The following is a 22,666-nucleotide window of genomic DNA, read 5'->3' as shown; positions in this document are numbered from 1 at the left end:
AAAAAAAGCCTTTTGGTTTGGTTTTTTTCTTTTTTTTTTTTAATCAGATCAGATCGGTAAGCTAACTTTGTCAGTGACTAATACAAAGCCTCTGTGGACTCAAGATCCAGGGGTAAGTGGGGAAAATATTGCATTAAGTCTCAGCCCCACCAGAAAACAACACGAGTGCAGTATGCTGAACAGGACTTTCTGAGGACGTGAAACAGTAATAGGACATTTCAGCTGCTATGTGAAACAGGACAATGTCATGTCAGGGCATGACAGGGATACTGAGCATTCAGACATTATCAGTGCGTGCTTCATAAAGCAACAGGTTAGAGGGTCTGCATGAGGAAGAGCAACTTTTGATTTCAGCTTGAGCAGCACGCATGCTCTGTTTCAAAAAGTTACAGTCTAAAGTCTGTTTTATGAAAGCAACCACCAGGTACTGATATTCAGTAACTTTGTTAGGACCAAGAAAGCCAAAGAGTACAGTGCAAACTATAGGCTCCAAAAAGGAGAAATACGCATATATGAGAAAACTTCCTTAAAAATAAACAAAAGTATGAAAGTTAAATTATTGAGGGCATTCTGGGAGCTCTTTAGGGACACCAGATTGGAGATACAGAGCAAATGTGGAAAGCATGAGATAGCAAAAGAAAAGCAAAATCCTGAATATTCAAAATATCCAAAATCTTCAGCTGAAATGAAAAACAAAAAAAAATGCTGAAAGATCTGAAGGCATTTTGCAAAGTATTTTATTTTTACCAAAAGTGTATTTTCTTCTGGGTGTAAAAGATATGAATGAAAAATGCTGACCAGTCACTTCAACTAACTAACATGTAGTTCCACATAGATTTCTTTTTTCAGTGTAAAAGATTTCTATTTCTCTTCTTCCATAGTCCAAGGTCGTTCATGCAATTCCCCATATTGTAGCTGGACACACCTTTATCAGTGTTTTTTTTTTTAAATGGATTATTTCACTGATAAGGTTTTACTGCAGTCCCACAACCAATTTTATCAGAACAGGGAGTGATGGAATAAGAATAAACAGCCAGATTAGGGAAAAAGGGAGGTTTTGCAAAATTTTCTTCCAAAGGATCAACCAGTTAAAAAACAAGTAAATTTACTAAAGTTCCTAGTTGTAATACCTCACTGGATTACGGAATTATGGATTATTTGTTAGTATCTGCTTATTTTCTTTCAGCTTCTGATTTTAAAATAAGGCAGCAGAGCTCAACAAACAAGGAGAAAAGTAATACGTTGGCCACACATTTAAGTATCACCACTATAGTATTAAATGGGCTCTGGACATGTAACATGTTAATGTATCTATGCATCCGGTTGGATTATGAAATGAAGGTTAGCGAAAGGGAGAACAGGCAAAAGAGATGCATTGGTAAATGAGCAGTATTAAGGATTCATCCTATGTTTTTTCTACACCATTGTTTATCTTGACTCTGAGCTAGCATTGTAAGTGATTCCTGAGAGTGTGTACCAAAGTAAATATATTCTTTTGGAATTTATTTTTGTAATTTGATTTGGAGATTGCACACTTTCCATTTCAGTAATTTAGACAGCTCTGTAAAAGCTCATCACAAATATATTTTGCCATTCACTGGAAATATGTCTAAAAAAATCTTCTTTCCTCACTAATTTCCTTGCAGAAATAAACATTGGTGCAGGAGCACCACTTAGCAGAAGCCTGCAAGAGTGATGCAGTTCATGGACCTTAATAATGTGTTAGGAAGAGGGATTCAAGTTTCAGATGAATGCTGTTCAGTAAAAGTATCATTCAGCCCTTCATTCCTGGTTCTTTACTCCCCTGCCTTTATAAAATATATACAGCAATGCTGTGGTTTGCTATAAAACACAGGTCCTTGTTGGATGAGGAGATATATTAGGTAGCGCCATCATTCCGTATGGTAATGGAAACTATTTATGCATGGTTTCAGACCCATATCTGCATTGATTGTTTTGACCTCCTTGAATTGCCTCAGTCTTTTAATACTGCAAGAGTGGTAGGAAGGCACACTGCATGGTAGAAGGTAGCCTCTGAGATTCCCAAAATGTCTTCTGATTTATGGATGGAAAATGGAGTCTTTGAATGATTTGTCAAAAATGAACTACTGTTTTCAATTGTTTTCCTTTTTTACTTGTTTTCCTCCTTGAGGTCATAATTCAAAACCCATTAAAATTTCTTTCCCTCACTCTTTTTCTCGTAGTTTCTTTTTACTCCTGGTTTCATCAAGTCCAAGGGACCTTAGGTCAGACACAGAGGAAAACAGGTACTTTCTTCACTGTACAGTGGTAGATAAACAGGAGTTCAAATTAGAAATGTCAGAATACAGAAAATGAAATACTGTTCTTTTACATTAACTTAATGCTGCTGCTAGAAACAACAAATCTCCAAGCTTCCACTTAGCAAAATTATACCTTATCTTGGCATACGGTAACCAAACTACTTCAGAAAATTAGTTTAGAAATTTCAATGTAGTTTATCAAACAGATAAAGGGTTCACCACTGATGTTCAGCTCCCTAGTTTGCCTTGTAAATCTGGAGTAGTGCTTTGCTCAAAGTAAATGTCATATGATTTAATTAGGAGAAAACTGTTTGTTGTAAGAAACCATTTTTACTGCTGGTAGATAAAGCCCTGAAAGTAAGCCCGGTTGTAGTTCTTTTGGGTTCTTTTAATTTGCTTAACTAGTGCATCATAGCCAGTCTCTGGAAAGATTCACTTAGAATCATATTTCAGGTTTGAGGGGATGCATAAGGATCATCGAGTCCAACTCCCTGCTCCTTTAGTTTTACATAAAACTAAACTATATGACTAAGAGCATTGTGCAGATGCTCCTTGAACTCTGACAGACTTGGTGCCGTGACCACTTGCCTGGGCAGGCTGTTCCAGTGACCAACCACCCTCTCAGTGAAGAACCTTTTCCTAATGTCTAATCTGAACTTTTCCTGACGCAGCTTCATTCCATTTCCTGGTGTCCTATTGCTGGTCACCAGAGAGAGGACATCAGCACCTCCCCCTCCGCTGCTCCCCTTGAGGAAGCTGTAGACTGCCATGATGTCACCCCTCAGCCTTCTCTTCTCCAAGTTGAACAAGCCAAGTGACCTCAGCTGCTCCTCTAAGTCTTGCCCTTGAGGCCTTTCACCATCTCACTCGCCTCCTCTGGACACACTCTCGTAGTTTGATGTCCTTCTTATATTGAGGTGCCCAAAACTGCACACAGTGCTCAAGGTAGGGCCACACCAGTGCAGTGTCAAATGGGACAGTCCCCTTCCTGGACCGGCCAGCGATGCTGTGCTGGATGCACCCCAGGACACGGTTGGCCCTTTTGGCTGCCAGGGCACACGGTTGACTCATATTCAACTTGCCATCAACCCAAACCCCCAGATCTCTTTCTGCAGGGCTGCTTTGCAGCCTCTTGTCCCCCAATTTGTGTGTATAACTAGGATTACTCCCATCCCAGGAGCAGAATCTGGCACTTGATCATGTTAAATTTCATAAGGTTGGTGATTGCCCAGCTCTCAAGTCTATCCAGATCTCTCTGTAAGACCCTCTACCCTTGAGGCCTTAAAGAATACTGAAATACCCTTAAAGAATACTGATTGCAAACTTTTTCTGAAAGTAAGCAAGCAGTATCTGCAGAACCTAGCATGTGTTTTCTGCTTCTCTACTTCCACCCAGCCCAATAAAGCAGGTGTTTTGGACTCCAGATCTTCTAAAACTACATTTTCACTTGATTCTTTAATAATAAGGAAAATTTCAAAGCGGCCAGAAGCGATCACTCTTGCACACTATCAGAGAAGCAAAAAGGAAAAATTCCTACAAAATCATCTCCAACTTGTGTTTCATCAAAATGTAAGAAATGGAAGAGCCAGCACAGTTCATGTATTGCTTAGAAAGGTTTTAAGTATTGCGTATACAGCTTAGAGGGATTCAGGCAAGACACTGGATTAATTTTGCCATATTTTACATCTTGCAATTTCTGTGGGCACTAGTACAAACACTATGTCATCATGAAAAACTTCTTTTCTCATATGAAAGTTCAAAGTAACTGAACTAATGTGAGTAAAATAAGACCTATCCCAGATCTTTAACTCAAGCCTTTTCAAAATTTAAGAAGTCTAGCTAGCTGTTAAGGAAAAAAAGGCAGCTTGGAAAGATTAAGACAATGTGAAGGATGCTCTTATAGAATTCTTATAGAATTCAAGCCCAATTTAAAGTACTGAAAATAATCACATCTATCCTCATGCCTCTCTTGTTAATTTTAGAGCTCACGATGAAGAAATCTCTTTACTCATGAGATTGCCAGCCAGACTCTTCAGTCAAGCCTCTGTAGGACCAGAGTAAGCTCTGCCAAAGTGAATGGAGCCCCTGGAATTGAGATTTGTTCTGTGTTAACGATGGAGGCACATGATTTTGGGTATGTGTAAAAAGGATATTCACTCACTTCAAGTATTAGGTTTCCAGAAACTACCGTACGGTGGCAAGGGCAAAGCCGAAATGGTTGCTTCATGCTTTTGAGATGTCCAGCCCTCATTTCTAGCGCAAGTGAATTCCTCTGAATTGCTTCCAACACCTTATATCACTCACTTTTTTGCAGATAAGAGATTTCTGTGAAAGGGCTGCTACCATTATCGGTGCTACACTTACTAAAACAAACTGTCTTGTAAGTAAAATACCATAATTATCTTCCAAATTGTCTTAGAAATGTTACTGATCAAAAGAAATTTTATTGTAGCTTCAAACCAGAGCAAAATTCACCCTGGAATTACCTGCCATGATTTTATTTCTGAGCTATAAATATAGATACTAAATGAAAGCACACTGCAGAAGACATTAAGCAGCCATATTTTTATTGCTGGCTGAAATTAATATCCTTTCTTTGCTCCCTAAAAATTATTAGAATAAGGTATGTATTTGAGAGCCTCCAGCAAGCATAGAGTATTTATTATATTTTTTTTCTGAAAGAAGAGGATGATCTGCTGCTTACATAGCGTCCAGGTTTGTCCCATTAAAAGCATGGCCTTGGATGCTGGTAAAACCGTTATTGTAGAGTTTGCTGCAAGCAAAAAAAATAATAAATTAGTATATTGTGGGTTGCTTCAATACCTGAATACCTAGCATCTTGCATACAATTTTTCTGGGCAACAGCACATTTATGGATGGGTTAATTTTAATCTCTTGAAGAAGCAGCAATTATAGTTCAAGGTCAAACAAATGCCCAGGAGCATTCTTGAGTGTAGCTGAATCAAGAATACCATGTGGCAGGTGTGCCATCTTTTACTTCATTTTACAGCAAAAAGACTTTGCTAAGACTTTCCCACGCTCAAACTGAGAACAAGGAAACAAAACTCTGCTAGGACTGATTAGGGAAGGCTAAAGGAACTAATACCTAGAAAAATAGGTATGATTTTACTATCGGGCCTGCCTGAATTTTTAAAATTCATTCTTTTGCTACCTTAGAGCAAAAGGATTTTTTTAGAATTTCTTTAGAATTCACTTTTTTGCATTCTAGTGCTCTTTCCCCTAGTTCAGGTCATAACTCATTACAGTCATCTTCACTCCCCTCAGTGCTTTCATGTGGCTCACACGGAGTATGACTTGCATAACTGAAATTTATTTAACCATATTTCTTCTAATATGACTCTTCTTACATTTGCCACCCATTAGTTTTAATGGTATGTGCCACTTAGGTTGCAAAAAAGTTACACACAGTTCTAACAATGCTGTAGCTTTAGAGAAGAACTCCTCTGCAAACTTTTCCCTTTGTTTTTCTCCAATATAACCATTCACTGGTATTAAGGTCATACAAAAGCAAAACCACTTTGGTAAGCCAGTTTAAAGAGAAAGCAGCAGGCCTGACTCAAGTCACTGTCAAAGTAAAAGATTTATTCAAACTAGATTATGGATACTATATGTCTATGGTGTTTCTCTGTCACAAACTACTAGAGAGTAGGACGAGGATAATATTTTTTTTAAAACATCGTACCGCATGCTTGAGAGAGGTAATTGCCTCGGGACTTAAACTGGAAGGACTTACAGAGTTAGAGATTCATTACAAAGCCCATGGAAAGCATTTGCAGGCACTGAAGTCATGAAAGGATTGTCTGCAATTTCACTGAAAAAGAACAAAACATGGCAATCAAACATCTGCCCAACAGAGCTTCTCCAGAACAGCTTTATTAGTAGTTGTTCTCTGCCTTGATAATAAATAAAAGTGTAGAATGACTTGTTTAGTTGTATCTAAGGCAAGAAGATACATGTGGGATGATTAAGGATCGAGCATGTTCCAGCCTCCAGGAAGTGAGCTGGTGAAGCAGATGGGTTTATAGTCCTGGTGAGGTGTCCCAGCCTGTGCGATTATAGCAGTGAACAGCACGGGCAGGTCCCTTGTCTCATAAGCCAGAGAATCAGCAAAGTAAATAATGCTGCAGCCTCAACTGAGCCAGCCCAAGTGACTTTAGAGCCAATATCCTGATCTCTAGCTGAGTTCAGATAAGACATCAGATAATACATTATTCAGGACAGAGGCATTTCACTTCCCGGAACTGTATCTAGCACAGGTGAAGTAACTTACTGTGTGATCTAACCCAATGATTCTTCTCAACTCTTCTCCAAATGAGTGTTTCACTATCTGTCATTTCTTAAATAGTTTTGTACTCCCACTCTGCAGTCTTAATAAATACGAGGTATCTTCAAACCAAAACACTGTCCTGACAAAAGGGACAAAGAAAATCTAACGAGATTTACTAGGAATAAACTGGAAAAAGGAGAGAGAAAAAAGCTGGTAAAAACAAAGGGCAAAGTGTCTGATTGTCCTTCTGCTTTTTCCTGAATCATATTAGAGTCTGGAAACCAAAATATTCTGCAAATTTTTCTTTTCTTTAGCTTGTGGATTAGATGTAACATCCATGGGTCGAGAAGTCCCAACTGCCCATGTGACAGGAACAAATTCATTCCTTTTCTGTGCTGTATATGTGCATATATATGTGCTAACAGTGAACTGTACTACAACCATTTTCATTCCGAGTAGTTTTCACTGATAAGTGGTTTCCACCACAAGTTATTTTGGCTTGATGTTTTTGAGATCAGTTCACTTTTCTAAACAAATGTTTACTTGTAAGTTGCTTGATCTCAAAGACCAAGTGATACAATGAATGTTCGGGTTTTTTTTCCCAGCTATATCTTATTCATCATTTAGAAACCTATTATTCTTCAGGACCAGATTTTTTTCTTGATGAAAGAAACAAAAAGGCTACCTTTCATTGAATAGCAATGTTTAGAAATACCTCCCTTGAAAGTGCAGGTCTACTCTTTAAAGTGTCTTTAGCATATATGACCCATGTTTATTTTTTGTTAGTGATCTTTATCAAAAATTTTCAAGGTAGAAGTAAAATAATGTTTTGCTATCTGCCACTTAGAAAAATCTCTGAGTTGATTGGAAGCAGGGATACAGATGGTTGTATAAACTGCTTCTGTTTCATCTAGCCTATTTAATTCTTGGTTGTCTCTACTTAGTAAGTGTAGTGTTTATTTTACAATCCAGTAGAGCTTAATCTAAGATAAAGCCCTTTTGGTCTTTGAGTAAATCCCTAACAGCTCTTAAGATGTAGATGTATTCCACTCAGAGCTCTGGCTGACTCAGGTTTCAATCTCGGAGGCCTACAGCCAAGGCAAACGTAGCAGCTCCAGGTTATGGAGTGTGAGTTAGCACAAACCTTACCTATAGTTTCAGATCTTTGGGAGGGAAGATCTCATTGCTCACTAAAGGTCTAACCGGCATTTCTACATTGCTCTGAGGTTCGTCTTGCCAATGGCAGACCATGAATCACAGAATCTTCATGGTTGGAAGGGACCTTTGAGATCATCGAGATCATGAATGCAGAGGGGACTGTCCGTTCTTGACTAAGAACACTTCTTAGCAGCGCCTGGGGTAGATCATCAATCATGTCTTTGCAAGTCACCTTCTAGCATAATATTTCTTATTTCTAATAGCCTTTTACCTAGCCCGTCCAGCGGTCAAGCCTTGTCCAGCTCAACACTGGTATGATGTAAGATTGGTAACTACTCTCTAGGACTAAGTAGCGACCAACATACTTTTGCCTTGTGTCAGCCTGCAAGTCTTCATCTGATCTGCTATTCCTCCTGGGCTTTATTACAACCCAGAATTTGAATTTAAGTTGCAGGTTAGGGCACAAAGATGGATGTCGTCTTTGCTTTCTGAATACCAAGAAACACCTGATTTTTTTACAGCAGAATTCTTTGTTTCTGAAATACCTTTATGGATAATAATGGGAAACCCCTCTGCCCCATTTGTGTTCCCATTCTCTTTCTCCAATAAATTGTTCCGCCATTTGCTTCAAGCCATATTTATAAAAAAAAAAAAAGAGGAGGGAGGGAGTGCCTTTAAATCAGTTAAAGTAAATGGGTTTTAAGGTGTGAGAAAGGAAGATGGTCTTAGTGTTATGTAGGAGTGCCCCATGTGAACAAACCCAACTAAAATAGCAAAGCTTGCTAGTAAGAATATTCTTTCCAGATGAGGATTTTAGTTAATGGGAGATGGCTCTACCTAGGAAGTCTAGCTTGCAAGCAGAAAATTGTCAGTCCTGGTGCTTTGGTTGTTCAGTGGGACTATAGACTTGTTCTTGAAATGAGACTCTACAAAGTGTCACCTTCACTGTGGGTGACACTTCCAGTGAGCCACTGGAACAGGATGCCTGGAGAAGTTGTGGATGCCCCATCCCTGGAAGTGTTTAAGGCCAGGCTGGATGGGGCTTTGAGCAACCTGCTCTAGTGGGAGGTGTCCCTGCCCACGGCAGGGGGATTAGAACTAGATGATCTTTCAGGTCGCTTCCAACCCAAACCATTCTGTGATTCTATGATGAAGTAAGGTTGGGCAAGGGCATTTAGGCAAAGTGTGTGTTCATACAAGCTTATGCTGTCAAGCTAAAAGAGCATACATCTCATTCAACGACTATGAAAAAAAAGGTAAGAGACAGAAGGGAGATGGGTAGTCCTCTTTCCTAAAGACACGCTGTGCCAGCCTGAGCTCACCTCACTACTAAGGCTGTCAGGAAACCAGGGTGCTACTGGTCTAGCGATTTAAAAGCCCTACTTTATTTCTCAGCTTTGGCAATTTGGTTTTTAAGCTCCTTTTATGTGTTCTTTATTAAAACATTAAATTATATGAAGCAACATATTTTGGATAAAATAAATCTTCAGCAAAATCTTCCTGAAAATGGGAGCTCAGCCAACACCAAGCTTTTTAAAGGCGTAATGATAAATAATTGCTCTCAAGATTGTCCAGTTCTTTAATCTGTGCTCAGGGTGGAGTCAAAGGAAAGAATGCAGATTGCTGATGAAGTTTATGATTCAACAATATAGGTGCTGAATGAAGAATAATATCAGAAAATGTGCAGTATGAGTTCGCCGTGCCAGCATAAATTTGTGAGAAGAATATTGACAGGACGACTTTGTGTTAGCAGGCTGTATGTCAGATCAGGTCCTGTGTGTCACCATATTCTGACTTCAGACTAATTCAGGTATTGCACAGCCATTACAAAAACAAAATAAAAGCAAAAGGCATAGAAGTTGTCTATCATGTGCTTTAGTTAATTCAAGAGAAATGCGCTTGTGTGTCCACAGTCCAGCTCAGATGTATAGTGACCTGGCATTTTCCAGATTTGGTACTAATGGTCATTGAAATATAGCTTGAGGAAAAGTGCTTTGTCTGACTTATTTTATATTTCTCTCGAAAACAGAAACCTTCACTATAGGTCTTCCTGGGTTCTGAGGACAGCTGTATTCAAACCAGCTGTGAGGACAGATACTTACAGTAAAAAGTTCACATCAGATGAGTAGATTTTGGTGAGGTCTGGAAATGCTTTGAGTCCGGTATTAAAAATACCACTGAAAGAGAGAAGAAACAGAAAGAATTACATGTACGGGATCACTGAACAACAACAGGCAACGTATTCAACAGGCAACTGCCTTCAACAGTGCAGGACGGTTATTTCATTCTCTTTATTGTCAATCAATTAATTTATAATCAACTGTCCAAAATCTAAGGATGCAAGAACAAATGAAAAAAAAAAAAAATACCAGATTTATCATAAATTATAGAATCTAAAAAATGTGAACACAAAACAATAAGACATCTAAGGAGATTTGCAGAGGGAAGTAGCCTGTGAGGTGGACAGGGAGAAAAAAAATTATGACCCTGGAGTCACTTGAGAGACGAGGGCTGCTTCAGACAGTAGTCTGGATGCCCAAATCCCCTGTCTTTCATTGAGGCTAAAAGCTGTTCAAATAGCTCTAAAAAAGGAAACTGTCTTCAAATTTGAGTATAGTTAATGCCCCTTATTTATGAACTCCTGGAGAGTGGAAATAACTTACGAAAATATAGTTCTCAATTTTTAAAACTATTCTCCTGAAATGAAATTATTTTGACTAATTTCTTTTTATTGCTTTCGGACCTAAAGGAAAAATCTGGAAAAATCTTTCCTCCCCACCACTACTCCCACCATACATACACACAGAGCCCTTTCTAGAGTCTTCCAAACATTACTCAAAATCACAGAAGTTGTTATTTTTGTATCTCTCTTTTCTATGCTATAATTTTAGAATTTCATGGTCTGCTTACTCTGTTTTGCTCTTTAGAAACTTCATGGGAATACAGAGAATTCTTGAGGATTTCTTTCTGCCACAGAAGTCATATGAAATTAAGTGTCTGTAGATGGGCTTGTCACATTTAGCTGACAGGTATGCTTTAAAACCTTGTGTAACTATCTAGTAAATATAAAAGATGTATATATTTCTGTTGTATCCCTTCTTCCCACTACTCTCTACAAAAATACAGTAAGAGAGCACTTATCATAAGAAGAAAGGCAAAATTTCTGATTAATTTGTGAACATGTTTTCCTTTCTCACAAAAGTAGTCGAAGTTCCAACCCCTACCCTAGCTGGCTTCCTGGCATTAAAATAAAGCAACAGGGAAAAACATTGCAATCAGTTCCAAAATGAAATGCAAAGAAGCAAACCTGCTGTAGTGTAAAGAGTCATCTGTGAGGCTTAAGTGCCAACTTGTTACACGTGTTAAATACTTACAGGTATTTTAAAAGTGGGAGGTTCTTAAAGGCATCTGGATCTATGTAATCCAAGTTTCTAAGATTTCGAATTTCACTGTAAAAAAAAGGAGGAACATTACCACATCGATCATTAGTATTTAATTATTTGTCATAACAGAAATCAGCAATGTTAAAATGAAATTTCAGGGACCTAATTCCTGCAATGAGCTTTTGTACTCGCCAGCACTAGGTAAAGATCACAGTGCATTCTGAGCAATTTTACAGTAATGAATGATCATCTGGATCAATGCAGTCGTGGGGACTGGCTAGTTTAATTTAGGAGGGAAGAAGCGTCTGAGGTTATTTAGTTTACCAGGCCCTAACACTGCAAAGTAACCTACACAATATAGGTATCAGGAAGTTAGGGTTTTAAGATACCTCTGCCACTGGAATAATTTTTACAGGACAAAATCAACCAAGCCAAGTTGTCTGAGAAAGAAGAGTGGGGAAAGAGACAAGACAGTAGTTAAATCAGTATGTAGATACAGGTATCGAGACTTCAGCCTTTCTATATACTGTTATACTGACAAAACAGTTCTGCTCCATCTTTCAGGTCTTCAGTTTTTACTCCAACATTTCAGGGGGTCAAGGATTTCCTTTTACTCATGTGTTAAATGAAGTAATTAATACTACAGTGTAGTATTAATTAATTAATAATACAGTGTAGTATTAATAGCTGTACTACTGCTATTACAATGCTGTATATAAATACTCTTTATCTCTGTTAGCTACTTTGAATAACACTGTTTCTGTCTTCAAAAGAAATCTTCTCAGTATCACTCTCTTGCTTCTCTCAAATTATTGTATTAGTTCTGTAGCTATCACACTCCCAACCATGGAATTTGCTCTATAATCTTTAACTGACATGTATTTTCCATCACTGACTACATTTAAAATGCTGGACTCATGAGCTTCCTGGCCAGATATTCCTTTGTTGTGGACCAAACATATTCCAGGTAAAGAGAGTCTTCAGATCAGCCTTCAGCCTGGAAATGGATAATGCATTGGAGTACCATAGAGTCATCAGGTTTTGGCTTGTTGCTATTCATAGCATTCTGCGTAAATTACTTCGATGAAGGTACTGAAAGTAAGAATTCAAAATCTGCAGATGGTACTAAAATTGGAAGCACCAAATAATGCAATGAGATTCAATCAGATTTTGATTTATTAAGTAACTGGGCCATGAGAGGGCATGTGCTGTTTAACAAAGGCAAATGAAAAACTAATTAATCTGGGAATAAAAGATTTAAAACTGCCAGATGAGACAGTTGGCACAGTGATCAGAGAAAAGCTTAAGTAATGTGAGTGAGGAAATCAAGATGATTCAATTGACTGTTGGGGAAAGGTTTATGTCCCTGCTGTTTGATTTCCTTGAATTGGTAATGCTGGGATTAGGAAAAAAGTATGCTTTAATATATACTGTATTTATATTTGCCTTTCATCCTACACTTTGTATTACAGAGGCTTCTTAAGCCCAAAAAGAAGAACAGGGCCCATTGCAGTAGGCACTACAGAAATCAACAGCAGCCAGCCAGTTGCTTAGAAGTCTCTAGTCAAAAATAGATGAGAAAGAGGATGAGAGAGGTACAAAAAGGTAAAAGGTGGTTCGAACAAAGCGAATGCTATGCTTAAGAAAAACATCAGGAGAAAAATCCAATTTTTCTTACTTCTAGTCCAGTCAAATGTGCCTCTTGCACTTGACAGGCTGAATATGGGGCTTCTCATTTCATACGCATGAAAAAGAGAAAGATCTTCAAATTCAGTTCCATTCATGAACTGTGCTGCTGTCCTTGTTTTGCACACACACAAACATAATTAATCTCAGAGTTCTGGAAAGAACCTCCCCCTAAAATCACAGATTTAAAGGATATCTATAGTTCCACCACTATTGGAGCCTATGAAGTGAAGCCCATAAGGAGAAAAGATATTTGAATAGTTCTGATCTCATCAGTTAACAGGATAGTGATACACCAACTGGATTTCACAATTTCATTTGCATTAATCAGTCATGACTAATATACTCAAAGGTGCCTAGATGTTATATGATAGTAGTTTTCAAATCACAATCAAAAGACTGCTGTGGTGTAAGGATTAATTCTAAGGGATCCAAAAACCTAAGAAAAGCAGGTTGATTATTGGTAGGTTCCTTAGTCAGAGTTTGAGCTTTTATCAGTGAGCTTTTCTGAACTGGTGAATCGAGAAGATTGAAATCCACTGATTTAGAAAGTTAAGGTTCCTTTGAAAAGTAGCTTTAGAAAAACTATTATTAGTTTTAGCTGCCTAAAATGCAGATAAAGGCAAAGAGTATACTTAAAAATGTCTAGTAGGCTAGTTCCCAGGTATCTAAGTGTCTATGAGAGCTGATTTTAAATGACTTTTGATATGGAACTTTGACACACTCTAAAAATACAAGTTAATCTTAGCACACAGCAATGCAACAATTCTGAGTCCGTGTGGGAATGAAGTGCTGTAAAGATATAAAAAAACCTAAGACGGGTAATAGGCATCTTTGTTGACCATTGATGCAGAGAGGCAAAAAGTGCCCTTAACAAATGTTTCACTCTGCAGTCCTAACTGAAACTACTTGGAGATGCTCGTGAGAAGGAAGAATGCTGCTAACTACCCACAAGGTAACAGAATTATTAGTGCAATGTTTACAACATTATTCAAAGCTACTTTACAAACTATTCGGCTTCTGCTTTATTTTAGAAAGTATGTAAAACAATTAAGAATTGGCTTATTTGTACTTTAAAGGCAATCAATGTTTTAAATTTTGTTTCTGGCACTCAGACTAGTAATTAAAAATGTACTAGGTTCACAATCAAACCACCACCTGATTTTCCAGGAACAGCAACTTAATTTTGCTTTTTAAAGAAAATTCTTAAAAAATTTTATCACGTCAAGAACAGATGTGCAGAGAAAGTCACTTGATGATACAAAGTCCTGTGTCAAGATTTTCAAATAACTATGAACTTATGTTCAGTTACAAAGATATAAATATTTAGTTCCAATTCCAAATGCGTCTAAAAATGAAACTAATAATAAGAACTATTGAAATATTAGTCTAATGAATTAATTAATTAGACATAAATTCACCAGATAACTTCTAGAAAGGGTAATATTCTACTTAACATCCTATATGAATTTAGTAACTTTTAAAAAAGCACAAACATTTACATGTTTAAGTGGCTGCTTCTAAATTTCATGTACCAGACATGTCTTTCATACCTGCTTTGCAATATTGGCACATCCTTGAGTTTCCTCAAGACCCGAATCCAGAAATTGCAAATCTGGGCATAGAGTCTCAATATAATAATGTTATGCTGAAATACCTATGAAGAAGACTAAGGATATCCAGGTCAGCAGTTCTGAAATGTTTTAAATCAGCCCTTTTTCTTTTAATAACTTGGGACCCCTCTCTGCCTTCTTAGACTAATTTTGTCCCTAGCTTCCTTGGCTTTTCTCACATGTATATGTACTTCCATGTTTTATTCTCTGCCTACAGCCAAACTTATTTGTGTTATTTCATTTGCAAGCACCTGACAAGCCTTTGCACTGCCAGCACCAGAAAACTGGCTGAGTCTCCCAACGGTCTATTCCCTACCTCCAGACTGCAGATTTTAACATGATTTTTCTGCACAGCGCTTGTCCCAGTGCCCAGAAATTCACTGCCGGTATACAACAATCCCCCCGGATCTCTTCAGTCTCCTTCTCCAGTCCCTTCTCAGAGATTTCCATCAAATCACCTCTCCTTTCCGCAGCGCCGTATCCCACGAGCTGTCCAGGCAGAGAAGTGCAGCCCTGGCCCGGAGGCTGGCAGAGCTGCCCTGGCCCTTGGCTCCAGCTCACCGCAGGGACGGAGAGCGGTTCCCCACCGGCTCTCCAAGTGATTTCCCATATACAAGGGCAAGCCTCTTGAACCATAACCTTTGGCCCTGTTCCCAAATGCTGAGAGGGCTTTTCATGTGATAGTATAAGAGGAGAGAGCTTTTGGAGTGAGGAGGAGAAGGGAGTAAGGAGAGATCAGAGGAGAATCAGCAGAGTCACAGAGAAGGGGAAAAGAAAGAGTGAATTTTTCTGGGTTTCCTTCCACAGGAGTGTTTTCCTGAGAAACAATGAACGAATTACAAAAGCTTTGTATTTAGTGGAATGCTGTCAAGCTGCAGCTCTACTAGTAAGACAACTACACAGTGACACAACTGACTGCTAATTAGACACTCACAATTATATCTAGAAAAAATAAATACTTATGCCATTGTATGGGAGACACAGTTCTGAATTTGTAAACATGTTAAGTTTGTCTTGCAGACATACTTTTAAAAGGTAAAGACATAAAGAAAGAATAAGAAACCATTGTGAGAGCAATTTAACAAAATTGGGGGAAAAAACCCCCGCAGAGTCTTGGCCCTGATTTTCATCTTCATAGAGTGCGAATTTTGTCATTAATTACAACCAAAATGAGATCTGGCCCATTAAAATTCAGCAGGTTTTCAGTACCCTCAGTCTGCAGAAGTTGCTCAGCGCTTGACAGGCAGAGCTTCATATAAATATGGCCTGTCCTTAAAGAGCGCTGAGCTCTGGGAGGAACAGAAAGTCAGGACAGAGGCACATGAACTGAATAAGGACCAAGGAAGTGGAGGGCTGCAGATGAAAGCTGAATCACACTAACGGGCTTGGCAGACAGGGGTGATGATGAACACAGGATACCTATTCACACGGCACTTGACTCAAGCCAAAGCAATTAGTTCCTCCCTTCCACAAACACTAAGTTTTCTCCTAAGAAGTTCTTATGTTTTAAAAGAAATGTTTTTAAAATGAAACTCTGCGTATACGTTTAAATTAGGGTTAAAAGATTATTTACATAAAACTGCACTTTATGAAAATTCCATGAAAAACAACCTGTGAAAATGAATCTCAGTGAAATGACTTCTTTTCAAAACTTAGAGTAACTTCAACCTCAACCTCTTTCAAAATACCCTATGATAATCTTTACCCAGTATTATTTTAGCGATAATACTTTGAAAATACATGAAGAACATTAAACAAATGCATAATACAACATATACATTTATTCCTGAATAATCTTGTTCTTTGGAAAGTAAATCAAACCCAACAATGATAAGTTTTAACAAATCAGAGGAGTTATGGAAGCAATTCAGAAAAATGGTCAAATTTATAAATTGGGGTTTTTTTACAGCTTATATGCAACTGCCTAATTTGCCAGATGCCTTGATATTCCTTGGTACATGTGCCTTACTTCCAAACAAATTTTAAAAACCTGGTAAGCACTTTTGAGTGCTAGAGGCAGCCCTTCTTTGTTGGCTATCTGAAAATATTTGGGGATTGCCCAGAGCTTTTGGGAGTAGAGTTATGGTGTCTTGTCCTGGGTGGTATTTTTGGCTCTCACGCAGAAAAAAAATAATAATCTTTTATATCTGTGTACAGTTTCTTTTTTGATAGTGCCTTTTGAGAAATATAAGGGATCCTACGCAGCCATAACCATTGTATAGCAGATCAGGAAACCAGACCTCCTACCACTTTTGTAATGGCCCTAGTGCATCATTTGGTGAGGACTGGTCAGAACAAAAAGGTATAAAAGTGCTTCCCAGAAGCCTTTGTCCCTAACATTCCCACTCCAATTAATAACCAGATAAACACTCTTCATTTTACTAGTGCACTTCCAGAATGATTGCTTATTATTATTCATGTCTCCAGCTAGTGCCATTTTGCTCTGTGATTTGGCCCTTCTGATTTTATTTCTGGTGCTTATATTACTGTTTTACACTTACCTTCAGTACTTTGACAGAAGTCAAAGTTACCAGTTTATTTCAACTTGCCATCAAGTTCATAATGTAGTCCCACATATTTTTCACTACACTTTCTTACAGTTCTGTGGGAGGACACAGAAGAGCAAGGGAACCGAAAAGATGCAAGGAAAGAAAGCACAAGTCAAAAAAGAGACTGATTCCACATTACAGAGAAAGGAAATCAGAAGAGGAATATTTAGCTACAAAAGAGAGAAGAAAAACAACGCAAACATCAACATGTATGTTATTTCCACACCCCCCCAAATTTACTATACCACTGTATTAATTTATTTAATTACAGTACTTACATATGAGTGACTTTACTTAAACTGTTGAAGGAATGGGCCTCCAGACTCTGAAGTGTTTCATCGATGGAGATGTAGCTAAACACCAGCAAACAGAAAAAGAAACAAATCTCAGACCTTGGCAAGCCATGGCTAGTGCCAATCATGCCTTGCATATTCTTTATTATTATTTCCTCGTTTTAAATCAGTAGGCCTGCAAGGACCTAGAATCATACTTAACTTAAAAAATATCCAACTGGTATTTTACATCAATTCTAATTGGGTTGTGTTCAAATGACAGTATCAAGAGTAATAATTGTATATAGCAAATTAAAATATGATCATTTAATCCAGAAGAGCTTTTTAATACAATCAACTATGGATCAGATTTTTTTTTTTTGGTGGACATTTTAAAGAAGATAAAACTTTATTTCTTTCAATGGATATTAAAAAATATTTAAGATGTTTTAAAAAATTGGAAAGAATTCTTTGTGACCAGCGCATGCTCTAACAACCAGCAGGTGACTAATACCACTAGCTGTTCCAAGGGAATTTACGTCCTCTCCAGACTGAAGCTGAAAGCATATTACCTGAATTGATTTTAACTATTCTAACAAGAGATTTACTTTTTATTGGTCAATCTGGAGATATATTTGACAGTGCTTGCAAAGATACCAGAAAAGTAACTAGTAGAGATTGTACGACCAACAGATTCTCTTTCTACAGTAATATTGCTTTTACAAAGCTATTTGGCTCTTCAAAAGGGAAGGAAGATGATAAAAGAGGAATACAATACAGAAAGTATTTCCAGTCTGTACCTCTGTGATTGAGTATTGCAGGGTTAGAACTTTATGTGAGATGCTTTAATTTTGTTTTCCTGTAAGCAACAAATGTCTATTGCCCAGGAAATTAAAGTTTCAGTCTTAAAAGAAAGTTATTTATTCCATATTGACAGAGCCTACATTTTAACATACAAAAAGATAGGTTATATCAATGACGTTAAAAAAAAAAAAAGAGTTGTTCTAGTAGCAAACAACTATACATAAATCAGCTTGACAAAAATGAAATTAAAAGTGGATAATGAACAAACATTGCATCCTCATGCTAGGGCTGGGAATTAGAGAGTACTTCGTGTGCTCTGCGATCAAAATGAGTCACCTTACATCAGGCAGGCAAGTGCTGTTCTCTCACGTGTGAGAAGGGGCAAAAGAGCAGCAAAGGGGATTGCAACCACCACGACTCTCCCCACCATCCTGTATGTCACATATTTACGATACTGCCTGGCTTGGAGCTGATGGAGTTACAGTTTTATATCTTTCAGCTGTGGGACAAAAGAGGGAAGGAAACGTCTTATTTTATTTGTGGGTTTGTCCTCTGCTCTTCTGCTTCATAAGCAGATGTATTCGTGTACATTAATTAAACCACATCATCATTGATGACAGGGAAATGAATAGTTTCATTTGCTTTAGTGTCATCTACCTAAACACCCCAAACCCACACAAATGCATTCAAAATCTCCTCTGAGGCAGGAATGTTGAACAGAAACATGGATTAACGGTGCATAAACATTCCAAGTATTCAGACTGCCTCCAAAAACCTTTTGGCTCTGGCTAATGAACAGATAATACAACAGGTTAAATGTAAGAAAGAAAAATCATAGCAATCGGAACTGTAGGGAGTTGCATCAGAAGAAGAGGGAAAGCGTGGTTAAATTCCCATTTTGAAGGCGTGTTACAATTCAGCGCCTCTTCTCCCTACCAGCTGTGTTTAATTTGCAGGATTTCAAAATGCCTTCAACACCTATCGTAAACACAGCCATAGCTTAAACACCAAATGCACAGCTTCAGAGAAAGTCTGTTTGCAGATAACACTTTAATCACCATTGCCCATTCAGAAAGAGCCTGAGGAGACAGGATTTAAAGCAGATAGGCACATGGTAGTAGCCACAAGGTTCTCTCACTGCCCTTATTTTCTTCCTTCTCCCTCTCTCCGCCTTTCCTCGCTTTTTTCCAGCCTCAGCATTCCCTGTGTTGCTGCCCACCAGCTGCCACTCTTCTCCTCTGCTGCTGATGGAGGACAGCTTGGGGACGTGTGGGGTACTTCATGGTGTTGTGGTTTGGGCTGCACTGGCCACTAAAATGAACGATGGATGCTCTCTTTTACTTCTCTCCTCTTCAGAGGAGGAAGAGCATCTCCCTTCAGGGAGAGAAGGATGAGAGAGAAAAGATATTTATGAGTTTAGAAAGAAACTAAACTAATGAAAATATGAATAAAATAATAATAAAAAGAAAATAATGAAATATATACAAAACCAGTATGGAGTGCCCAGGATGATAATCACGCCACCCACAGGCGCTGGGGAAGTCCCAGGCTGGACTCAGCAACGGATGGGAACTGGATTCTGGATCTGGATTCAGGAATGCATGAATCGGGATCAAAGGCAGATGAACAGAGTCCTCCTTGGACACCAGCCATTGAACAAAGAGGCTGACCCTTTCATCCCTCAGCTTTTACACTGTCTCGATGCAGATGGGATGGAATACCCTGTTGGTCAGTTTTGGGTCACCTGTCCTGTCTGCTTCTCTATGTGTGACCTCCTCTGTGACCCCTCCACGCTCTTCCTCTTCTGACCCTCCAACAGGGCAATAACAAAGTGAGCTGACCTTGGTTGTTATAGCAATAAGTATAAGCAAGAGCCTCTCTACATACCATTCCTTGGTATAAATTATAAACAATCAGGTCTTATCACTCTGGAAGAGGATACTGTTGGAAAAATATGCTGTTAATTTCAGAGAGTTCAGTTAGTTAGAAGAGGCTTAACTGAAGAGTAAAATTAGTAAGCAGAAAATTGGTTCTGCTTTACCTCAAACCAGGACACACGAGAGGACACCCAGGAACAGCTAAGGCAATGGAAGCCCTCAGCTGGGGCTGTGCTGCATGGGCTGGTGCCGGGGAGCAGGGGAGGTGTGGGAGCGCTGCGGCGCAGACACGTGCTAGGGGTGGGGAGCCGTGTGGTGGCAGTGGCCAGGGGACAGCAGTGTGCGTGGGGTGCGGAAGGGCACTGCACTGCACAGAGGGGAACGGTGGCCGGGGGAAGTGTCGTGCTCTGCATGGGGCTGCTGGCAGAGAGCACTGTGCAATGCGGGGATGATACTTTGGGTGGAGAAGCTGTGGAGAAAACTGCTCAGGGAGCTACAGGTCAGGTGTCTGTGAGTTCTTCATGAATGTGACCCCAAAGCATCATCCTGAATCCAGGAAAAAGGTTCTTTATCCTTGATCTTAAAAATATTGAATGTTCAACCTGTCCTAAGTTAGTAGGAAATACCAGGCAAAGCCCTTCTACCAAGGTTTAATTTATCTGCAACTTCAAGGATGTAAACCAGAACTTTCTCTTGCATCTGAATACCTTATAAAACCTTTTTTTTGAGTGCACTGATGCTTTTCTTACAGGAGTTAGCTTTGCATTTGAGCATTTTATTGAAATGCTTTTTGTTTAATTCCGATGCCAAAGCAGCACAGGGAAACAATCTCTTCTCTGGCTATCAAGAGTACATAGTTATGCATTCATTTAAAGGAAATAATTGCTCTAAAACTTTTATTTAAACAAGGTTCATAAAGAGGACAACTAAATTTTCTATTCGGTACAGAGGAAAAAAAGTTTATTTGTGGAAATTATATAGTAGAAACCACATAGCAAAATGAAGTGCTATATTTGGAACAGTAAACACAGTCTCTATCACCCTATTGAAACTTGGGAACATTTTCTAGATGAGTTTACAAAGCTGATTTTCATTGCTGATGGAAATTATGGGTTGGGAGAGGCAAATGAGACATGAGGTACATTAGAGGCCAAGACATACACACAAGAGCTGTAGTTAAAACGCAGGTACTGGTTCCTTAACCTAAAGTTTATATCAAGAAAGTGGGAGTTCATGATTTGTAATAGTAGTAGTAATGCTAGAAGAAAAATCCAGAAGGGCATTGGCACCGTTCAAATTTAAACTGCTGTCAATTCTTCATGGGTTTTTTTAAATCATGTTGGGGGCTGGAAACAATTTTTTAGCCCAGACCAGCAATAGAATTTGTTATGAATTAAATAATTTCTCATATTTTGTGAACTAAAAAAAAAAAGTTTTATAGCCTTATTTATCACATCTACTTCAACAAATGTGTGCTCCTATCCAAAAATGTGTAGTACGCCTTCCTATAGCTGGTTCAGCCCATAAACAATGGGCTGATTATCTGCAGTTCTAAAATGTAAGTGGTGAGGAAGCAAAGGTGCAAAAATATTTTCATTTCAGAAGACTTTATACACAAAGACAGAATTTTGGAGAAGGAAAGTGATTTTTAATAAAAGAGCTAAAAGAATAGTATCAGAAACGGAACTTACATCCTAGAGATGTTGGGGAGATTGGAAAAAGCATCACTTGGAATTGTTCTTAGATGAGTCTCCATAAACCTCCTATAGAAATAAAAGTTTCACAGTTAATATCCTTTGGTAAGTACAATTTAACATTCAAAAGTCCTACACAACTCCAGCTCTGCTCCAATATTTCTGTTATCTTCCCTTTTCCCAACGTTTCCATCTTTGCCTCATCTCTGTTCCTGTTTCATTATGTGGCTTGGTCTCTCCTAGGAACTCAGCATTCAGTGGTAATGATGGACCTTCCAAAACTCCAGAGCATGACCAGCAGACATATGCGCCCATTGAAGGAAATGAAGTATTAAGAGTACAAGCATTCTTTTAATAATTTCATGCTCCACAAAGATATCCCATCACTCATTCCGAGCAAGAAATTCAGGTATACCAGCCAAAATTGAATTAGAGCAATTGCATGCTACCTCTACAGAAGTCTCCATATAGTTTGCAATAAAAACAACATTCTTCCTCCCTAAACCTCTGATGCGGGGACAGTATGTATATTGTTATTTTTAAGCTTAAGCCCAGTTAAAGACGCAGTTCAGGACAGAACAGAATTAGGTATCTTACTCATCTGCACGAGGTTTCAGAAAAACAGGCAATATTTAAGGGAGGTACTTATCAACAGCCAAGTTCTTAATAGAATGAATCTCTAGCAGACTGACTCCTCCAAAAAAGGAGGAAATGCTTTGGAAAAATTAGTCTATAATGTCTCTTAAACTTACAGTTACAATCTGTCATTGCTGGTTGAGGTAATCTTTGGTTTTCCAGTACATCTAGGAATACACTTACATAATTTATAGTTGATGAATAGTCTAAAGAATAATCAAGAACAAATGAAAAATTTTTTCCATAGCTTCTGTTTAAGAACAGTTCAGTAGAAAAGGATTAAATAAATTAGGATGATTTCCTAATTTTATTTTCTGTTTCATAACATGAAGTACCTGATTATAATAATTATATTTAATTTAGACAGACAAAAATATTATCATCTTAAGATTTATCAAGCTTCTGGAACTTGCACACAAGAAAT

At 38.3% G+C, this 22,666-nt stretch overlaps 1 protein-coding gene across 3 annotated transcripts in view; it reads right to left on the bottom strand.

Moving 5' to 3' along the window:
• The window catches only part of TSHR (thyroid stimulating hormone receptor), a 61,883-nt gene that overhangs the window by 16,086 nt on the left and 23,131 nt on the right, over positions 1-22,666 (bottom strand). The window contains exons 2-7 of one of the 3 annotated variants that reach the window (XM_074148977.1): positions 21,604-21,675; positions 17,238-17,312; positions 11,103-11,177; positions 9,831-9,905; positions 6,037-6,114; positions 4,987-5,055 (exon numbers count right to left, since the gene is read on the bottom strand). In XM_074148977.1, the coding sequence (XP_074005078.1) occupies positions 4,987-5,055; positions 6,037-6,114; positions 9,831-9,905; positions 11,103-11,177; positions 17,238-17,312; positions 21,604-21,675 (444 nt within the window). The remainder of the gene's footprint in view (positions 1-4,986; positions 5,056-6,036; positions 6,115-9,830; positions 9,906-11,102; positions 11,178-17,237; positions 17,313-21,603; positions 21,676-22,666) is intronic. The other 2 variants (XM_074148978.1, XM_074148979.1) reach the window with 2 other exon arrangements.

Source organism: Numenius arquata, chromosome 6, assembly GCF_964106895.1.
Source record: "Numenius arquata chromosome 6, bNumArq3.hap1.1, whole genome shotgun sequence".
NCBI classification, from domain to species: domain Eukaryota; kingdom Metazoa; phylum Chordata; class Aves; order Charadriiformes; family Scolopacidae; genus Numenius; species Numenius arquata.
Note: the sequence above shows the minus strand (reverse complement) of the source record. Positions and strands in the feature narration are given on the sequence as shown.